Source organism: Lepus europaeus, chromosome 1 (genome assembly GCF_033115175.1).
Source record: "Lepus europaeus isolate LE1 chromosome 1, mLepTim1.pri, whole genome shotgun sequence".
In the NCBI taxonomy this organism is placed as follows: domain Eukaryota; kingdom Metazoa; phylum Chordata; class Mammalia; order Lagomorpha; family Leporidae; genus Lepus; species Lepus europaeus.
This window is the reverse complement of record NC_084827.1, coordinates 54,988,203-55,005,130: the sequence shown is the minus strand read 5'-3', so window position 1 is coordinate 55,005,130 and position 16,928 is coordinate 54,988,203. Positions and strand designations below refer to the sequence as shown.

Sequence of the window (16,928 nt, the reverse complement as noted above, 5' to 3'; positions counted from 1 at the left end):
TGGGTGGCAGCGACCCGAGCATTTGGGCCACCTTCTGCTACTTTTCCCAGGCACATTATTAACAGGGAACTAAATTGGAAGTAGAAGTGCCAGGACTAGAACCAGTGCTCATGTGAAATGCCAGCATCACAGGCAGCGGCTTAACCCCCGTGTCTCCATGCTGGCCCCTTGAATGCTTTCTTGAAGCAAGTGGCATTTAAGCTAAGCTGCCCTTGGTTGACAGTTGCTTCATATTTTCTTTTCTTTATACTCATTTATGTATCCTATGCTTCTCTGATATTCTCAGGAGGGACAGTGATGGCTTTTGTTCTCAGGATCCTTAGACAGCTGAAGAGTGCTTGTTAGCAAACTACATTACACCAAAAGGCTGTTGGCACTTCTGCTTCGTTTCATGTTTTGCTGTGCTCAATGTCCAAAAGGACTATTGGGATCACTTTTCTGTGAGGCACAAGCCTTTCTTGCTTCTAAAAGTGTTTTTAGACGTCCATCAAGGAATGTGACTCATCTTTGTAAGATCAAGCTCCAGGTGGAAGCATCTTCAGAGTTTGACATTCATAGCAAGTCTCTGAACTAGACCACCTGAGGGCTGAGCTCTCAGAGCCCATTGGTAGGTAGATCTGACTTTGAGTCAGGGTTGTTTTTGTTATTTTTCCTAAGTAGGGTTTTATGTGTTTCTGAATTGGATACTGACAGGCACGGCCCAGTCTTGTGAGATCGTTTGCTCTTCTCTGAAATTTGTTTGTAATACTAGCTTTATTTCCAAGTACCCGTTCCTCTTAAGTTTGTACATTTGAGACCAGTAACAATCAAACTACTTTTTTTTTTTCCATCTTCAAGATAAGAAAGTTATTTTTTCACTGTCATCACCTCATTCACTCAGTCACCAGTTGTCACTCTTTGAGTTCATGCATTCTCGTGGTTATTGCTGTCTCCTCTGGTTCTTGTTGAGGGCTGATGGAATGTGCCTGGGACCAGATGTGACAAGGAAGATGTCTCATTGTCCAGTGGTGGTCCTCTAATATGAGATGTCTCCTTTTCATCCCAAATCACCCACAGAAATGAAACTATAATTGTATCTCCTTTTGCCAATTACTGGAAATAACTTCTGCCCCATCTTGATTTTATGCATATGCCTCAATTCAAGAAATAAAATATTTTTGACCCTTAGCATGCTGGACTACGACACAGAAAACCTGAATTCCGAGGAAATCTATAGTTCTCTGCGTGGAGTCACAGAAGCCATTGAAAAGTTTAGTTTCCGAAGCCAAGAGGATCTGAATGAGCCGATCAAACGAGATGGCAAAAAGGAGTGTGACATTGTGAGTATCCCCAGGCTGATAGAGAACTCTGTGTTGATTAAATGGCATTTCTGAGTCTGTGGAGCACTGTGGTCACTGGGCCTCAGCATCATTTGTGTTCTGGGTTCGAGTAATGTTCTTTCAGGAGGCCCAGGGCAGTGTCACCAGATTTCACAAGAATAACCCTCAGCAACTCTTGTGAGGAACGTCACGTGCCTTTTTCCTCAGTTGGCTTTCATTTGTCCTTACTGTGTTTTTGTTCCTGTGATGTGATAAAAATGGGGACCCTGACCCAAAACATCTGTGTGGTTCCCTGGGAGTTCCCATACCATAAAAAAGCAGGCAAATAAGTACAGGATGGTAGTGCCATGCAAGTGATTGGGGCCCAACTCCAGGGGTCTTCAGGAAGGGTGTGCACAGAGGTGGTATGGTCCTCTGAGCTGAAGCCTGGGGGTTAGGAGAGGTTGTCAGGTTACACAGGTGGGTTGCAGTCAGAGAGCAGGGAAGTGTGAAGGCCAGGAGATGGGATCAGGTAGGGTTTGCAGTCCAGTGGAAAGAGCAGGTGGGTCATGGTGTTGGGCAGGGAAGAGCTGCAGAGCTCCACTGCGTGAGGCCATGCACACCAGGGGAGATGGGGCGGTGGTTTCCAGCCACTGAGCGAGTTACCCAAGAGGCTCTGCAGGGCTGATCAGCAGGAAAGTGGCGTGACCACTCACATTTCAGAAAGACAGCTGTTGCTGTGGAGTGGAGAATAATTCTGGAGGAAGTGAAATGGAATTAGGGCTATGTGCGGCTGTTGAGTGCTGGTGTTATTCAGTGAGGTAATGTCCTAGAAAAAGAAAAAGTGCATTGTAACAGCTTTGGAACATAATGATTTCACTTTGAATATGTGTGAACTGCAACCTCACCCAAGCAAACACACCCACTTGGCCTTTGGAGATGCCAGTCTGAAGTTTAAGCCAACAGTTTAGACTGGCAATAGAAATTTGGGAGACACTGATTAAGCTCATGACAATGACTGAAGGAAAGTGAGTAAAATCACCAGTGAAGGGTAAGGACAGACTCCTCAGGAGCAGCAGCTGTGAGGGGAAGACAGCTAGAGATGACAGGGTGGGGTGGTGTCATCAAAGCAAAGGAGACTGCTCAGGCAGGACTCTCAGCCAAAGGGCCCATGCTGTTAGCAGCGATGGGTCAGATAATGAGTGGGGGGACCCCATTAGACTTTTTTTTTGTAGTGTCTCATTAAGTATCCTAATTTAACATAAAAAAATACATTTACTTACAGATGTTTTAATGTACAGTTCAGACCTTTCCTTTGATAATGTGCCCACTGTTTGAGCTTCCATTGATCATTCTGTTTGTCTGTCTGAGAGAGAGAGAGTGTGCCTATCTGTTCCTATCTACCAATCCCTTAATGCCCACAACAACCAGGGCTTAGTCAGCGGTCAATTTGGAGCCAGGAACTCATTCTAGGTCTCCCACATGAGTGACAGGGACTCAACTACTTGAACCATCACTGCTGCCTCCTAAGGTCTGTTCTGACAGAAAGCTGGAGTCAGGAGCCAGAGCCAGGCATGAAACTCAGACACTCCAGTGTAGGACTCATGCATCTCAACTGCTAGGCCAAATGCCCACTCCCGTGTTTTTTCTTCCATTTTGTGAGCAGAGTTCAGTGCAGAGTTGAGAGCAGAGAGCAGTGTTCAGTGGGTTGAGGAGTGACTTGAGTAACAAACTGGTGGGAGCTGAGGGGTCATTCAAGGGCCTTTTTCAGGTGGAAGAGGCTTGACTTTTTTTCTTTTCTTTTTTTTTTTTTTTTTTTTTTTTTGTGGGAGGTGAAATAGCAAGGTTTACTAGGGAAGGGACATCCATAAGGATGGATGGGCACCTCTCCAGACAGAGCCTGAGACTGAGAGAGTGCCCAGTCGCTCGGACTGGGGGTGGGGGGTGGGAAGGAGCAAGGTTACATGGTTGAGTGGAGAGAGTACACCTGGCCAGACCAGACAGGCGGCTCAGCAGAGGCAGAGGGCTGAGCACACAGTCTGGTTGAGGCCAGGGGTTTTTAAGGAGATGGGTCTTTGTCTTCACACACTTCCTCCTGAAACAAAGGACTTTATGGATGCAAATGTTAAGAAGCTTCTCCCTGAGTTTTGCAAATGTTAAGAAGCTTCTCTCTGAGTTTTCTCTTGAAGGTCTGAAACAAAGGACTTTATGGATGCAAATGTTATCAGACAGGAGGAAGGGAGCAGGGTGTTTGAGATGCAGATACTGGGCTGCACCTGGGAGATTGTGGAAGATTGTCAGGCAGAAGGGGTGGGGACCTCCATCTGGCAGGTTATCAGGTAGAACAGGGCAGGGCAGAGCAGGATGTGAATACCGGGCTGCCCCTGAAACACCAGCGGGATGACCTTGAGATGCAGCATATGCTGGACATAGATGTCTTCTCTTTAGGCCTTTATGTCGCACACACATAAGCTCATAACTGACTTCCTACCTAACATTCCCCCCTCAAGAGGCAATACCCAAAATTCTTCTTCGGGATTATGGATGGAGATCCGTTTTCTGTAATTTCTTCAAAGCTGGCATGTGGGTGTCAAGGAGGATTTGGGTATTTCCTCTTGCTATCTGTCTTATGGTGTGCGACAGTGGCCTTGGAAAGACTGTCCTGCTCGGTCCAGAGGGCTGCTCAGGTCATACAGTGGAATGGGCTGGAAGGAAGAGGCTTGACTTATGTAGATGCCAGGGGGCCCGTGGAGTGAACAGCTTGGCTTCTATGATAGACACACAGCCTTCAGGATGGGAGTATGAAATATGGGCCTTGGTGGAGCCACTGGCTTCAGCCAGGAAGGAGGGCAGGAAGAGGGCACTTTCCTACTGTAGCTTCTGTTCTGTGAACAGTGAAAGGAGGCCAGAGGTGAATGAAAAAGGTTTCCAGAATCCCATGTAGCACACATGGGAATCCAAGTAGGAAATGGAAGGGCCTGCCAAGAGCAGTGGAGGCTGTAGGAAATGGTTGGTGCACAAAGGACCACGCTTTCCAATGATCATGTGACACCTACCTGCCCCACATAGGAAGCCTAGAGGGAACACTATTTGCAGCCTAGGGTGGGTTTTTCTGTTCCTTTCTATATGTGCATTTATGCATGTATGTGTGTAGGAAAGTGTGCAGTGATGAGGTTATAAGCATAGCATTGCACTGTGCTCCAACTGGGATAGGACATGAATGCTTTCCAGATTGGTTTTCCTCTATGGGAACTACCATGGTTGCAGAATAATCCCTCATTTGGATGTGCTATAGACTTGTGTCCTGTGTTCTCTTTTGGTCATTTCGGCTTCTCCAAGTATGAAAAGACAGTGATGAGAATCGAAAGGAGTGAAACTTGACAGGGAGGAAGTAAAGAAGGTGAGGACTGAGAAGCCTCCAGATTACCCAAGAGCAAGTGGGAAGTAAGAGCCACGGGGCAGAGTCGGAGACAGGCTGGGCTGCAAGAGGGTGGAGCAGTGAAAATCAGGGTTGGAGGGATGAGGTTCGAAAGAAAATGTCTCAGCCACCAGTTGTGAGGCAGATCTAAAGCTGCAGTAAACATGAGATTCAGGTACCAGTGCGTCCTTTGTAGACCCAAGCTAGGGAGACAGACGTTCCAATGGATGAGTATCAGATCCAGTGGTAAGGTGATTCACCTGAGCAGAAAGGGGACGCTGAGTAAATTACAGAAGTACCGGGAGTGATGTATATCAAGGTTCTATTCTGCCTGGCAGATACTTTTTTTTTTCTTGAGGAAAGATATGTGCAATATTATCTGAACTATTCCTAAGTATACACCTGGGTGGCATTAAATATACTCACAGTGCTATGCAATCACATCACTATGTACACCCAAAACTTTCTCAACATTCCCAACAAAAACTCTGCACCTCCTAAATAATAACTCCCCTTCCTTCTCCCTTCCCCCAGCCCCTGGTAACCTGCATTTTACTTTATGTCTTTGTGAATTTGCATATGGCAGGAATTTCATATAAGACGCAACATAAAATATTTGCCCTTTGGTGGGTGACTGGCCTAATTCCCTCAGCCTAATGTCTCCAAGGTTCATTCAGAATGCAGTGCATAGCAGACTCCACCCCTTCTGAAGGCCGAACAACAGTCAGCATAGGCACATACACATTCTGTTACTCACTTATGTGTGGAGGGACACTGCTGCCAACACTGGTGCCTAACCATCTGCTCTAGTCCCTGCTTTCGTCCTGTAGGATGTGTATACCTAGTGGAAGGGCTGGGATGGATTTGCTTCTTAACACCCACAAATAAGAGTTTATAGGCACTGAGATGTAGATATGATCAAACTAAGGATGGAAAAGGTTCAAACTGAATCTTAACATACTTTCTCTGGGTGGAAGATAATTCATGGATAGCGTCGTTTTTCTTTATAACTCTTTTAAAGATCTATTACTATTGTAATGAAGGAATCAGTTATAAAAGTAGAAAGGGTTAAAAAGAGCTTCAGACACTTTAACAATAAAGTTGAACTATCCTAATTCTAATCACCTGTAACAATAGCAAATCCTTAGTCTTTTACTTGTATATTACCCTAGTCTTCACTTGTGTATAGATTTTACACAGTGAGAGTCCCATTGGTCATACAAGCCTATATTTGCTTTCCTCACAGCATAAGCATTTCCCATGGGAATAAATTTTTGTAGCCATTATGGTCAATCACACCACTCCTATTTTTGTTTCAACAAAATTTATTCAACTTTCATCCTTTCACTGTTTTCCTCTCAATTTTTTTTTCAATTGTAATGTTAAACTACTTTTTGGAAATAATATCATTCTTTCCTTTTGCTGAGTACTTTATTTAGCACAGGTTACCAAAAGTTAAGATTACTGGGTAAAGGACATGAAGATCAGTTTTGCCAAATATGATTTCACTGAGTTCCAAAACAACTGGATCAATTTCCTATGCTGCTAGTACTAGTTCCTTATAATCCATCTAGCCTGTATACTTAGGAATAGTTCAGATAATATAGCATATATCTTTCCTCAAGAAAAAAATAATAATAAAGCCAGCTGTGTACACATGAGAGCACTGTGTTTTGTCAGCATCACAAGTAAATGATTAATCTTAGGTGTCACCTGACACAGCCTGGCCATCACTGTATAGTCACAGTCCGAGACAGGGAAGGCTTGTGTTGCCCCATTGCCGGCAGTCAACCCTAACTCACTCAGTTACTGCAAAGGAGAGGGCCCCCAAAAGCAAAGGGCTCAGAGAACCAGAGGCTTATTTTATTGACAACAACACAGAACATATACTAGGAGAAAAATACAAAACTCAGGAAGTACTAACCACCTGCCCTTTGACACAGCGTAAAGAACAACTCTGAGTTAGAAATACCCAAAAGAAACAATGATCTGCCTGGAAGATTATGAAGTGCTGTGTGGCTCCCCACTTGATGGGAATGTATGGGATACAAGAAAGTAATGGGAGAGCATGCCTGGCTTTGTGATGGCAGGTGAAGAGCTTCTGTCCATGTGTGCTGGGTTGGGGAAGCAGTCCCCAGCTGCTGGCACTGAAGCCCACAGGAGGCAGTGCTGCCAGTGGGTCCTCATGGTGGGCACAAGTGAGTGGTAGCCTTCCCTTCTCAAGAGACTCTTCAGAATTTCATGGTATTAGCCCCTGAGAAAATGGACAGTAGATCATAGAATTATAAACCAAAACAGATCGGATGTGTAAATGGATGAATTTACACATGCATGAATAGATGCAAATGTAAACAGATTCTGTCTGTTCATAAATTTTGTATTTACAGACTGAAATGCTAATAGCTATCCCTTTGTCAGACACCAGATATCAAGTGAAACATGTCTGGCCTGCCTGCTATTTCTGAGCATTAGAAGAGAAAGTCTGTTAAGAGTCCCGGCAGGGAACTGACAGTGTGCTGTGCCCCAGGTATCCCGCGACGGGGGAGCTGCCTCCCCTGCCACTGAGGGCCGGGGAGGCGGAGAAGTGGAAGGAGGCAGGACAGCTCTGGATAACAAGACCTCCCTCCTCAACACCCAGCCTCCTCGCGCCTTTCCTGGGCCACGTGCACGAGACTACAACCCGTTTCCCTACTCAGACACCATCAACACCTATGACAAGACAGCGCTGAAGGAGGCCGTGTTCGACGACGACATGGAGCAGCTTCGAGATGGTCTGTCCCTTCTTGTGTGTCTGTCCCCCATGCACTCCCTCCTTGTCAGACCTGCTCTGGGTGAACTGTTCAAGGCCTGGGCCTGTTCTCAGTGGTCAGTTGTTTAAGAATGATGTGCCAGCTGGCGCCGTGGCTCACTTGGCTAATCCTCTGCCTGCAGCGCCGGCACCCTGGGTTCTAGTCCCAGTTGGGGCGCCGGGTGCTAGTCCCGGTTGCTCCTCTTCCAGTCCAGCTCTCTGCTGTGGCCCAGGAGTGCAGTGAAGGATGGCCCAAGTGCTTGGGTCCCTGCACCCACATGGGAGACCGGGAGGAAGTACCCGGCTCCTGGCAGCTTTGGATCGGTGCAGCGCCGGCCATAGTGGCCATTAGGGGAATGAACAAATGGAAGGAAGACCTTTCTCTCTGTCTCTCTCTCACTGTCTATAACTCTCTGTCTCTCTCTCACTGTCTAACTCTGCCTTTCAAAAAAAAAAAGAATGATGCGCCACATCCATACTGTGCTGGGGCCCAGAGCAGGGGTGGGCAGTGGTCAACAGAGGCCTCAGCAATCCTTGTTCCCCTGGTTGTAGAAGTAGCCGTGAAGTCACTGTCCCACAGCAGGCAATGTGAGATTGCAGCCGTGACCACTGCGCAATGAGGGACGGCAGACTGCAGCACCGGGGCAGGCCACAGGCATGGGGACCAGGCCTGAGTGGGGATCTGGAGGAGAGGGGAGCCAGGATGAGGCCCCTGGCCTGATCGCTCCCAGTGCCTTGCTGAGAGGGGAGCTCCTGTCTTCTCACGGGGAAGCACTGTCTTCACAGCTGTGTCGTAACCAGATGTTGCTGGAGCTGCGCTGTGCTGACTTCTCTGCCCTGTGCTTGATACTGAGTTGAGTGCTGTACACATGTAAGACAACTGAGACAGAGGGATTAAGCCCATTTTACAGATTAAGAAATAGGCTCAGAAAAGTTAAATTACTTGCCCAACATATAATAGGTCTTAGGGAATAGAGCTAGTCTGGCATTTTTCTGACTCTCTTGTGCTGAGACCAGTGTCCAGTGTTAAATAAGTATGTATTGGTATGATAGAATGTTATCTGGAACTTGTTTTTCTCACCTCGCTGTCACGTTCACATATTTTGTTGTATTTCAACTTGATGGTGATTTTTAAAAAAAGTTCCATAGATCCATTTTGTTTCAAAGCCTACTTATTTCTGAAGCTTTCATGAAGAATGAAGGTAGAGGCCTAAGTGGTAATTCTTAAGACAGTTGATGCGTTCACCAAGTGGTTGTGTGTGTCAGCAAGTCTCTGGGTCACTGGGGTAGGGAGGAGGCACAAGACATAGTCCCCTCAGAGAATGCAAGGCCTGTTGGGGAAAGGGGAGGGACCTGAGCTCAAGGCAGGCCCACCTTCAGAGGAAGCCGCCAACTCCCTGGGGATTCCACAGTAAGGGGTGCCCTTGGTGCTGGTTGCTGGCAGGTGACTGCTCTGAACACATGTGGGCATCTGTTCCCAGGCAGCAGGCGAATGGTGCACGGTGCTTGTTTGGATTACACATTCTGAGAGAAGCAGACTCTCATTGCTCATAGGACTGGCACCTCATTTACCTTATCCTTCATGGATCTTGATGAAGGTAGAATAGAGATTAGAATGTTATATGTTACTTATTCACCAGCTGTGTACCAAAAGGCTTAAGAAACATGATGGGATGACGCAGGAGAAATGACAGAGTTCTTTAACACCTCCAGCTTCCTTGTGTATTTCTCCCCAGTCTTGGAAACTGAAGATATAAGTAGTTCCGCCTGTTTTGTTCTTTCACCATGTTTATTTAAAGTTTAATATTCAGAGTGGAGGCCTCCTAAAAGACCATGGCTCTGCCTCTGCCTTCGGTGCCGTTGTTCTGTCCTGCAAGTGATTGTGCTCAGTGACCGTGGGCAAGCCCTGCAGTGTTTGAGTAGACAGCCCATGGGGAGGACGCACGTCTTGACTGCGGGCTGCTCGCTGTGCTGATCCCTAAGCTCTGGACATTGGAGAAGAGGACAGAGACTGGTCAGATGTGAGGACGGGGAGGGCCCTGAGCATGTGCACACTGGAGTGAGTGGGTTTGACCGGGGAAGAGGCAAGCCGTGGCAGAGGGAGAGAGTCTAGAAAAAGACAGTCCAGCAGGGGCTTCTGGAGGATGCCAGCATTTTCTCCTCCGTGTGAAACGGAAGGGAGAAGACAGGAAATGGAGTGGCACTGAGAGTTGGTACCAGGCAGCTGGTCTTGTGCTGTTTCACATTTCAGGGGTGAGAAGCTCTGCTGAGGGTATGCAGGGCGAGGCTGGGCAGCAAAGCCAGAGGGAGGGCCTCGCCTAAGAGATGTGGCGCCTAAGAGAGAGTTCCAGTGAGGGCCTGGGGCCGGCATTCCTCGTGAGGTGACCTCTGTCTCTGTGTCTCCCAAGTACCCATCGACCATTCTGACCTGGTGGCTGACCTCCTGAAGGAGCTCTCCAACCACAACGAGCGAGTGGAGGAGAGGAAAGGTGCCCTGCTGGAGCTGCTCAAGATCACGCGGGAAGACAGCCTGGGCGTGTGGGAGGAGCACTTCAAGACCATCCTGCTGCTGCTGCTCGAGACCCTCGGCGACAAAGACGTGAGGCGCTGCGTCAAAGACAGGGTCTCGCCCCGGGCTTGGGTCGGCTGCAGCTCCCCTCTCTGAGGCTGCTCACGGCTCACATTTCCTGAGCACTCACGAGAAGGTCGTGTTTGTCTCGGTGACAGGCCTCATCTCCTGTGCAAGTCCTTTCTGTAACTGGGTCTGCAGTAGTTGAGGGAAACGTGTTCCCACATCCAGTCACTGAACACAGAATTTCTTAAAATGTAGCTTGTAGTCTTTCAGAGTACAGTGCTTTCCTTGTCTTACATCTGTTCCATGTGTAATTGAGGAACAGAGAAGTTCATCTGTTAAAAGCCCTCGTTTGATGCTCCATTCCCTGGAATGCCATCTCAGTTCACCCTACATGTGTTAACAGTTCTGGTAACATTAGGTCAGCTGAGTGACCAGCTCTAGAAGCATGACCCTCGTAGTATGAATTTTAAAATCAAAAGGCTTCTTTGCCCTGGGACATGAGGCACTGGGGACCTGTGGCACTTAGGAGATAACTCTTAGGGGGCCAGGAGTGACGTAGGCACAGTCCTTCCTTCTGCCTGTGGAATCAGTCGCTCCTGCAGGCAGGCGTAAGTGTTGGGACTTGCCAGAGTTCTGGTGCACTGGCTTTGTGCAGGCTGGCAGTAACGACTGTGAAGGACATGCGGAGAGCTAGAGGGTAGGGCCGGGAGGATTGCCAGGAAGCTAAACAGAACAAGGCAACAGGCTGTGCCCCAGGTCACGATGGTGGCGGCACGGAGGGGAAGGCCATGAATTTCATGGCAACCCTAATTGCTTTTTGTTGCTTAGGATTAATGGTGTGGGTCAAGGATAAGTAAAGATAGATGAGTAGTAATAAAAGATCTGTATGAAATTTTTTTAAAACAGAGCATTGGCTAAGGAAACAATTGTGCTTGCTTGGACTGTATCAGGACAGGGTGATGTCATGTGGCGTGCAGGTCAGCGGTGTGTTAGTGTGTGGGTCCTACAGATGAGTGACAGAAAATCAGGATGTACTGCATGGCTCTGTTTGCGGTAAACTCCATTCTCCTTCACTGAGATTAGAAGTGTGTTTGGAATGGCTTTCCTCCAGAATCAGGACTCAGCCTAAACAACTCGAGGCCTGTGCAGATCCAGTGATCTCATCAAATGGGCAGTCGGAAATAGCGACAGGTTTCTAGCTGTCCTTTGAAGCTTTGTGCTTGTCCTTGGGGCACGTTTTACAGAAGGACAGTTTGTGTCGCAGAGCTGAGGCTCACTGATAATGAGGCATGGTCCCATGCTTGGCTCGTCCTGCAAGCCTTTGTTAGGTCCCTCCTAGGTGGTGGGTCCTGGGAATGTCACTGTAAGACATGGTGCCTGCCCTCTTGGTGCTCACCATCCAGGCCCTGAAACCATGTGATCTGTGGGAAGAGGCTTTCAGGAGGCCCCAGGAAATGCTGGGGAACTCAGAATCAGGCATTCAGCCCCGTGGGACTCCATGTACCTCCTCCCCTGCCCCCGGAGCTGACGTGTGTGGCCATGAGCTTCGTACTGTGTGGTGATGTCTTTCTTTCCTCTCATACTCCAGCATTCCATTCGAGCCCTAGCATTGAGAGTTTTACGGGAAATTCTGAGAAATCAGCCAGCAAGATTTAAAAACTACGCCGAGCTGACCATCATGAAGACTCTGGAAGCCCACAAAGATTCCCATAAAGAGGTGAGCCTGCCCAGAGCCAGGGGTGCCGGACAGCCGGGCCTGGGAGTCTGCATTATCAGCTTTCAGAAAGAGTCCCTTCCTGTGGGCTCAGCATGTGTCACAATACAAAGTCCGTTCCCCGTGCTGACCCCGTGGCTGGGCAGCCATGTCCAGCCTCCCAGCATGCATTGGTGGACAGGAGGTGTCTGACGTTCCGCCTCTAGGGTCTCATGTGGAGGTGGAGACTGGCAAGGCCGAGAGCCAGTGCTTCCTTGCTCCAGGTCCCTGGACAGGCTCCTGCTCCTTCTGAGCCTCAGTTCCTTTGTGTGTGGAATAGGAGTGGACATCTTCACAGAGTCTCACATGAGAATTAGAGGAGATCATCGAGCTGGTTGCAGCCTGATGCTGCTGGCAGCAGGTGCCAGCTGTCCTGGCCTTCCTTCCCTATTCCCTCCGTGTGCTTCCCTCTGTAAGAGGAAGACAAATGGAGACAGCCTACATGTTCCAAATGCTAGCACACTGTCCTCCTGGCCCTGAGACCTCAGCTTTCCTGTGGAGAGCAGCCAGGTGTGCCTCTCTGTCCTGCACATGTGCCACAGGTAACAGATGCTCGGCCGATTCCTGGGCAGTAGTTTGTAAAAGTGTCCAGCTCCTGTGCTTCCCAGACCTCCCGTAGCCAGAGGCCCACAGAGAATAGGAAGTAACTAGAGCCGTACTAAACTTGGTTGTGGTAACACCCTTCATTAAAAGGCACGTGTATAACAGGACAGATGATGAGCATGACCCCAAAGCAAGACATACCTTACAAGTTTGCTCAGTACAATCTCTTGGCTCACTATGACTTATGAAGCAAGCTTGTGGGTGAACAGAGTTGTGATTTGAGCAATCCTTACATCTACAAAGAGAATTGGCCTAGTCCATTGCATTTCCTTTTTGGCAGCCTTGTGGCTGCTCGAGTGGTGACTGCTTTGACTCTTCAGGTCCCCACGACTGAAGCTTAGCAAAGGCAGTGAGGGCAGGTTCCATGCCCTGACTGGACATCTCTCACCTGTCACCCTCACACAGCACAGAATGTGTAGGCGACAGATAAGTTTTAGAAATCCAGCTAGGTTGCGTGATGGTGATGGTTACTTGTTCTTGAACAAAACACTTTGCATATGCAGTAGCTCAGATGATTGACATGGTCAGCATAATTATCCCCTGGTAAGGAAAGGCGGTCTCAGAGGAGCATACTGGCAGAACCAGGATGTGGACCACATCTTGTGTCTCTTTTTAGGGACAACTGACCTGTGCTGACTTTAGTTTCTTCTTACTGAAAAAAGATGATTGAAAACTGAAGTAAAATTGATTTATTTTACATATGGACAATATCAACTGTTTTTGTGGGGAGGACGCACTTATAATGGGACATTAAGGTGAAAATATATGCCAGTTGGGATGTTTTAGCACCTACTGAGTATCCAAAGATGTCCATTTGGGCACTGGAGGGGCAGGCACTGTGGCACGGCAGGTTAAGCCGCAGTTTGGGATACCTGTATTCCATATCAGAGTGTCTTCGTTCTAGTGCTGGCTCTGCCCTCTCCTCCAGCTTTCTGCTAATGTGCATCTTGGGAGACAGCAGCTAATGACTCAAGTATTTAGGTCCTTGCCACCCATGTGAGAGACCCAGATTGAGTTCTGGGCTCCTGGTTTCACCCTGGCTCAGCCCCAGCAGATAAATGCATCTAGGAAGTAAACCAGTAGATGGGAGATCTGGCTTTGTGTCTCTGTCTGTCTCTCTGCATTTCAAAAATATAAAATAATTAAATAAATGTTAAAAAAACTTCCTCTTCAAATAAATAAAAGTAAATTGGGCACCATGATTTTTAAAACTTTGACAGAGGATCCCAAGAATTGTAAGTTAACAGAAAATGGAAAATAGATTATTTTAATTCTGTTTTCTTGGAAGATCTTGTTTTTATTTTCCATGCAAAATAAGAGATTTAGAAGAGAAGGCTCTTAGGTGTGATGTTCCTTAAGTTTCCCAGGGGAAAAGAGCAGGAAATGTCTCCTGCTTCAAATAAGCTTGGCAGCACTCTGCTGGAAATTCATGTGCCCAAGGGCTCCCAGGCCGCCATCTCTGTCACGTGCTAAGGCAGGTGCAGCAGGCACTGCTCAGGGTGTGTCTGTGCGGGCACGCCTGCCTGCGGTGCATACTTCTAGACTCACTACTCTGTTTCTTTGTCAGAAGCTGCTGACTCAGGCATTGTATGTTTAGGTCTTAGGTTTGGGTTTCGATTTTGTTTTCCTTTAAATTTCTTCTAGTCTGTCTTTTAATTTTAGCCAATCTGTCTCATTCCTTGTTTGTGTTTTTGGGGGGCAGGACAGTTAGAGGTACATCAGGTTTATGCTGTAGCCATCTTGTTTCATATTAATATGCATGTGTTATTTTTCTAATTATTTCATCTTGTCATCATCATATTCAGTGCTTAGGACTCCAGACACAAACTCAAAAGATCCTGAATGTTTCCTGACCCAGTTGCAGTGTCAGAGGCATGGTCTGTCTTCCTGTCTTAGCGGTACTTGGAAGGTGTGTTGGTCCCGAGTGAACGCTCCTGCAACTTCCTCTTATGAGGAGCACCTGGATTTTATATTCTCAGACAAAACCCAGACTTCAGCAGCAGGAGGATGCAGGGCGCCCTGAGAGACGAGGTACAGACCCTCCCTCGCAGCTGTGGCAGTCCTCGTGCTGGCCCGCACGCTGCAGCCCTGGCTGAAGAACTGCAGTGAGAAAGGCACCTGGAACCACCGTTTCTGTCTACTGAAATTTGTCAGAAAAGTTGTTAGGGAGGCTGGATGGGGTGGGGCTGCTGGTAAGATGGGTTTCTTCCTCATCCTGCAAGCAAGGGTCTGTGTTCTCAGCTTCTTTTAAAAAGAATGGTGTCTGTGGAACCTTTCTCTTAAATGTTGACAGCATACCAGGCACTTATTCTGTCTCCCACAGCATCCATGGAAACTAATGCAGAGGTTCTATAGCAAGCAAGACTTGTGAGGAGTTGGATAGTAGTGTAAAATTTTTATTTTAAAATTCTATAAAGTTTGTCAACTTAGACATGTTTTAATAGTCCCTGTTTGAATAGGTAAGCCTCTTTCATTATCCAGCTCCTTTTTTGTCTTTTTATATGTATATCTTTGCTGTCACATTTCAGTGCCTCATTAATGAAATGGCCATGATTTACAGTAGTGGTGGCACTTGGCAAAGGACTTTGAGGGCAAAGCCTTGATCTTGAGCCCGTTTTCTGCTTTTCAAGATAACTCCATTAATTTGGACTCCTCTCATTTTAGCATTTATAGTCAGGATTGATACAGACCCTCTGCTGGCTGATAAAGAAGAGAGGACTTGAGAATTTGTATGACCAAAAGATTCTGGGGTCATGAGCATCTGTCTGCTCTGCTCCAACTGTGTCATCAGTTCTCATCACCTTCATATAACCCTGTGTAAGTGGGACCCTGTGAGAATCAAAGTATAATGGCGTAGAAACGTGCTTTGATAAAAACTATCATATGTTGTGTAATATTGCTACATAAAACTGGTTTCAGACATTCATACCTATTTCAGAAGCACTCATTTCTTGGAAAATTATTAATATGCTAATAAATAATTATACACACATTTAAGGCAAGAGAAGTAGTTGCTCCCGGTGCTTATGCTGTATGTATAGTAACCCCCATGTTGACGTTTCAAGTTTAAACCTGCAGGAAGCAGTAACTGTTTCTTAAAGATACTCCATAATTGAGACTTTGTAATCATTAGACTTAGCTTTTTTCTGAATTTTGCCACATGAGTGACTCTTCAGTTGCCTTTGCCTATTGGAAGAGGAAAATGTTAACATCATTGCGTGTCGCTATACTGGGTCACCAGCCTTTCCTCATGCACCCACAAGTCCTGGCGTTGAGGGGCTCAGACTCCTGCTCAGGTGGCTTCACTTCTTTAGAGAAATCTTGATTCTTACATAAATATGAAGCAACCATTATTATGTCTCCAGGATTTCAATTTAAAATAATTGCTAGTTAATTTCATATTTTATCACTTCAAGAAATTAAAAAAGCAAAAGCAAACAAGAGTGATTTTTAAAAAGAGAGAACTTCCTGGGGCCAACTGTGTGACTTTTGTTTTGCCAGCAGTGTGGGGTATCTCACACAGACTTTGACAGACGTGGGGCCAGGGCAGAGCAGTGGTGTGGGCCAGAAAAGGCCTGTACAGAGCTGCTCTTCTCCCATGCTCAGCACTGGGCCTCCCAGACTCTCTCAGGCCAGCAGCTGGGGCTCAGCACATGAGGACACCTGGGGAAGTTATACCACCTCTGTGGACCTTGGTTTTCCTTACCTGTTAGCCCCAGAGTGGACTAGATGGTAACCTGTGCCTCATCCAGCCCCAAGGTAATAGAAGTTGCCACTGAGTGACAAACCTGAGTCTTTATCCATTCTAAATCTCCACTTGTCCGTGAGCCTACCTTTGGGATGTGACCAGAGACCCCGTTTTAAATAAAACAAAACCAGATGCCTATAAAGCTTCCTGGGGAGGTTCCAAGTGGCTGAGCCAGCAGCACACCTTGGTAAACATCTTGTCAGGGAGCATGTGGTGTCATCGAGGCTAAAGCCAAGAATGAACATATGGTTCAGAGGAAGTGCAGGAGAGCGTAGTCGAGGAAGAGTGGTGAGCGAGTTGGACGTTGGACGGGGAGTGAGGAGGGAGTGTCTACATGCGATTCCATGCAGCCTGGCCGGAGGGAGGGAGCAGGGGCTTAGAGGACCCAAATTGCATGCACCCCAGTGTTAGGTGTGCTCACCTTTCTCTGAGCCATGGTGTTTGCTGTGTCACGGGGAGGTGCATTTCCCACCTCCTAGGGCTGCTGTGCAGTGCCAAACACAGTGTCTAGTCCTGAATGGGGTGGCAGTGCCAGCAGTCAGCTCCTACAGTGTCAGAACAGGACACCATTTAATCTCAGAGCCTTTGGGTTTGGTTCACACATGGCCTTTACCAGCCCACTGGCTGTGGGAGGCTCTGCAGCGTGTCAGAACTTGCACACTTGGGGCCAACACTGCATTCAAGTGAGGCACAGTGACTGGCATGGTTGAAAATTGAACATACTGCCCTTTTAATCCCTGTCCAT

At 47.3% G+C, this 16,928-nt stretch overlaps 1 protein-coding gene across 1 annotated transcript in view; it reads left to right on the top strand.

The window, feature by feature from the left end:
• Positions 1 to 16,928, top strand: part of CLASP1 (cytoplasmic linker associated protein 1) — a 291,310-nt gene that overhangs the window by 256,942 nt on the left and 17,440 nt on the right. Inside the window, exons 32-35 of the mRNA XM_062178774.1 lie at positions 1,169 to 1,319; positions 7,244 to 7,487; positions 9,913 to 10,103; positions 11,668 to 11,796. Coding sequence (XP_062034758.1) covers positions 1,169 to 1,319; positions 7,244 to 7,487; positions 9,913 to 10,103; positions 11,668 to 11,796 — 715 coding nt within the window. The remainder of the gene's footprint in view (positions 1 to 1,168; positions 1,320 to 7,243; positions 7,488 to 9,912; positions 10,104 to 11,667; positions 11,797 to 16,928) is intronic.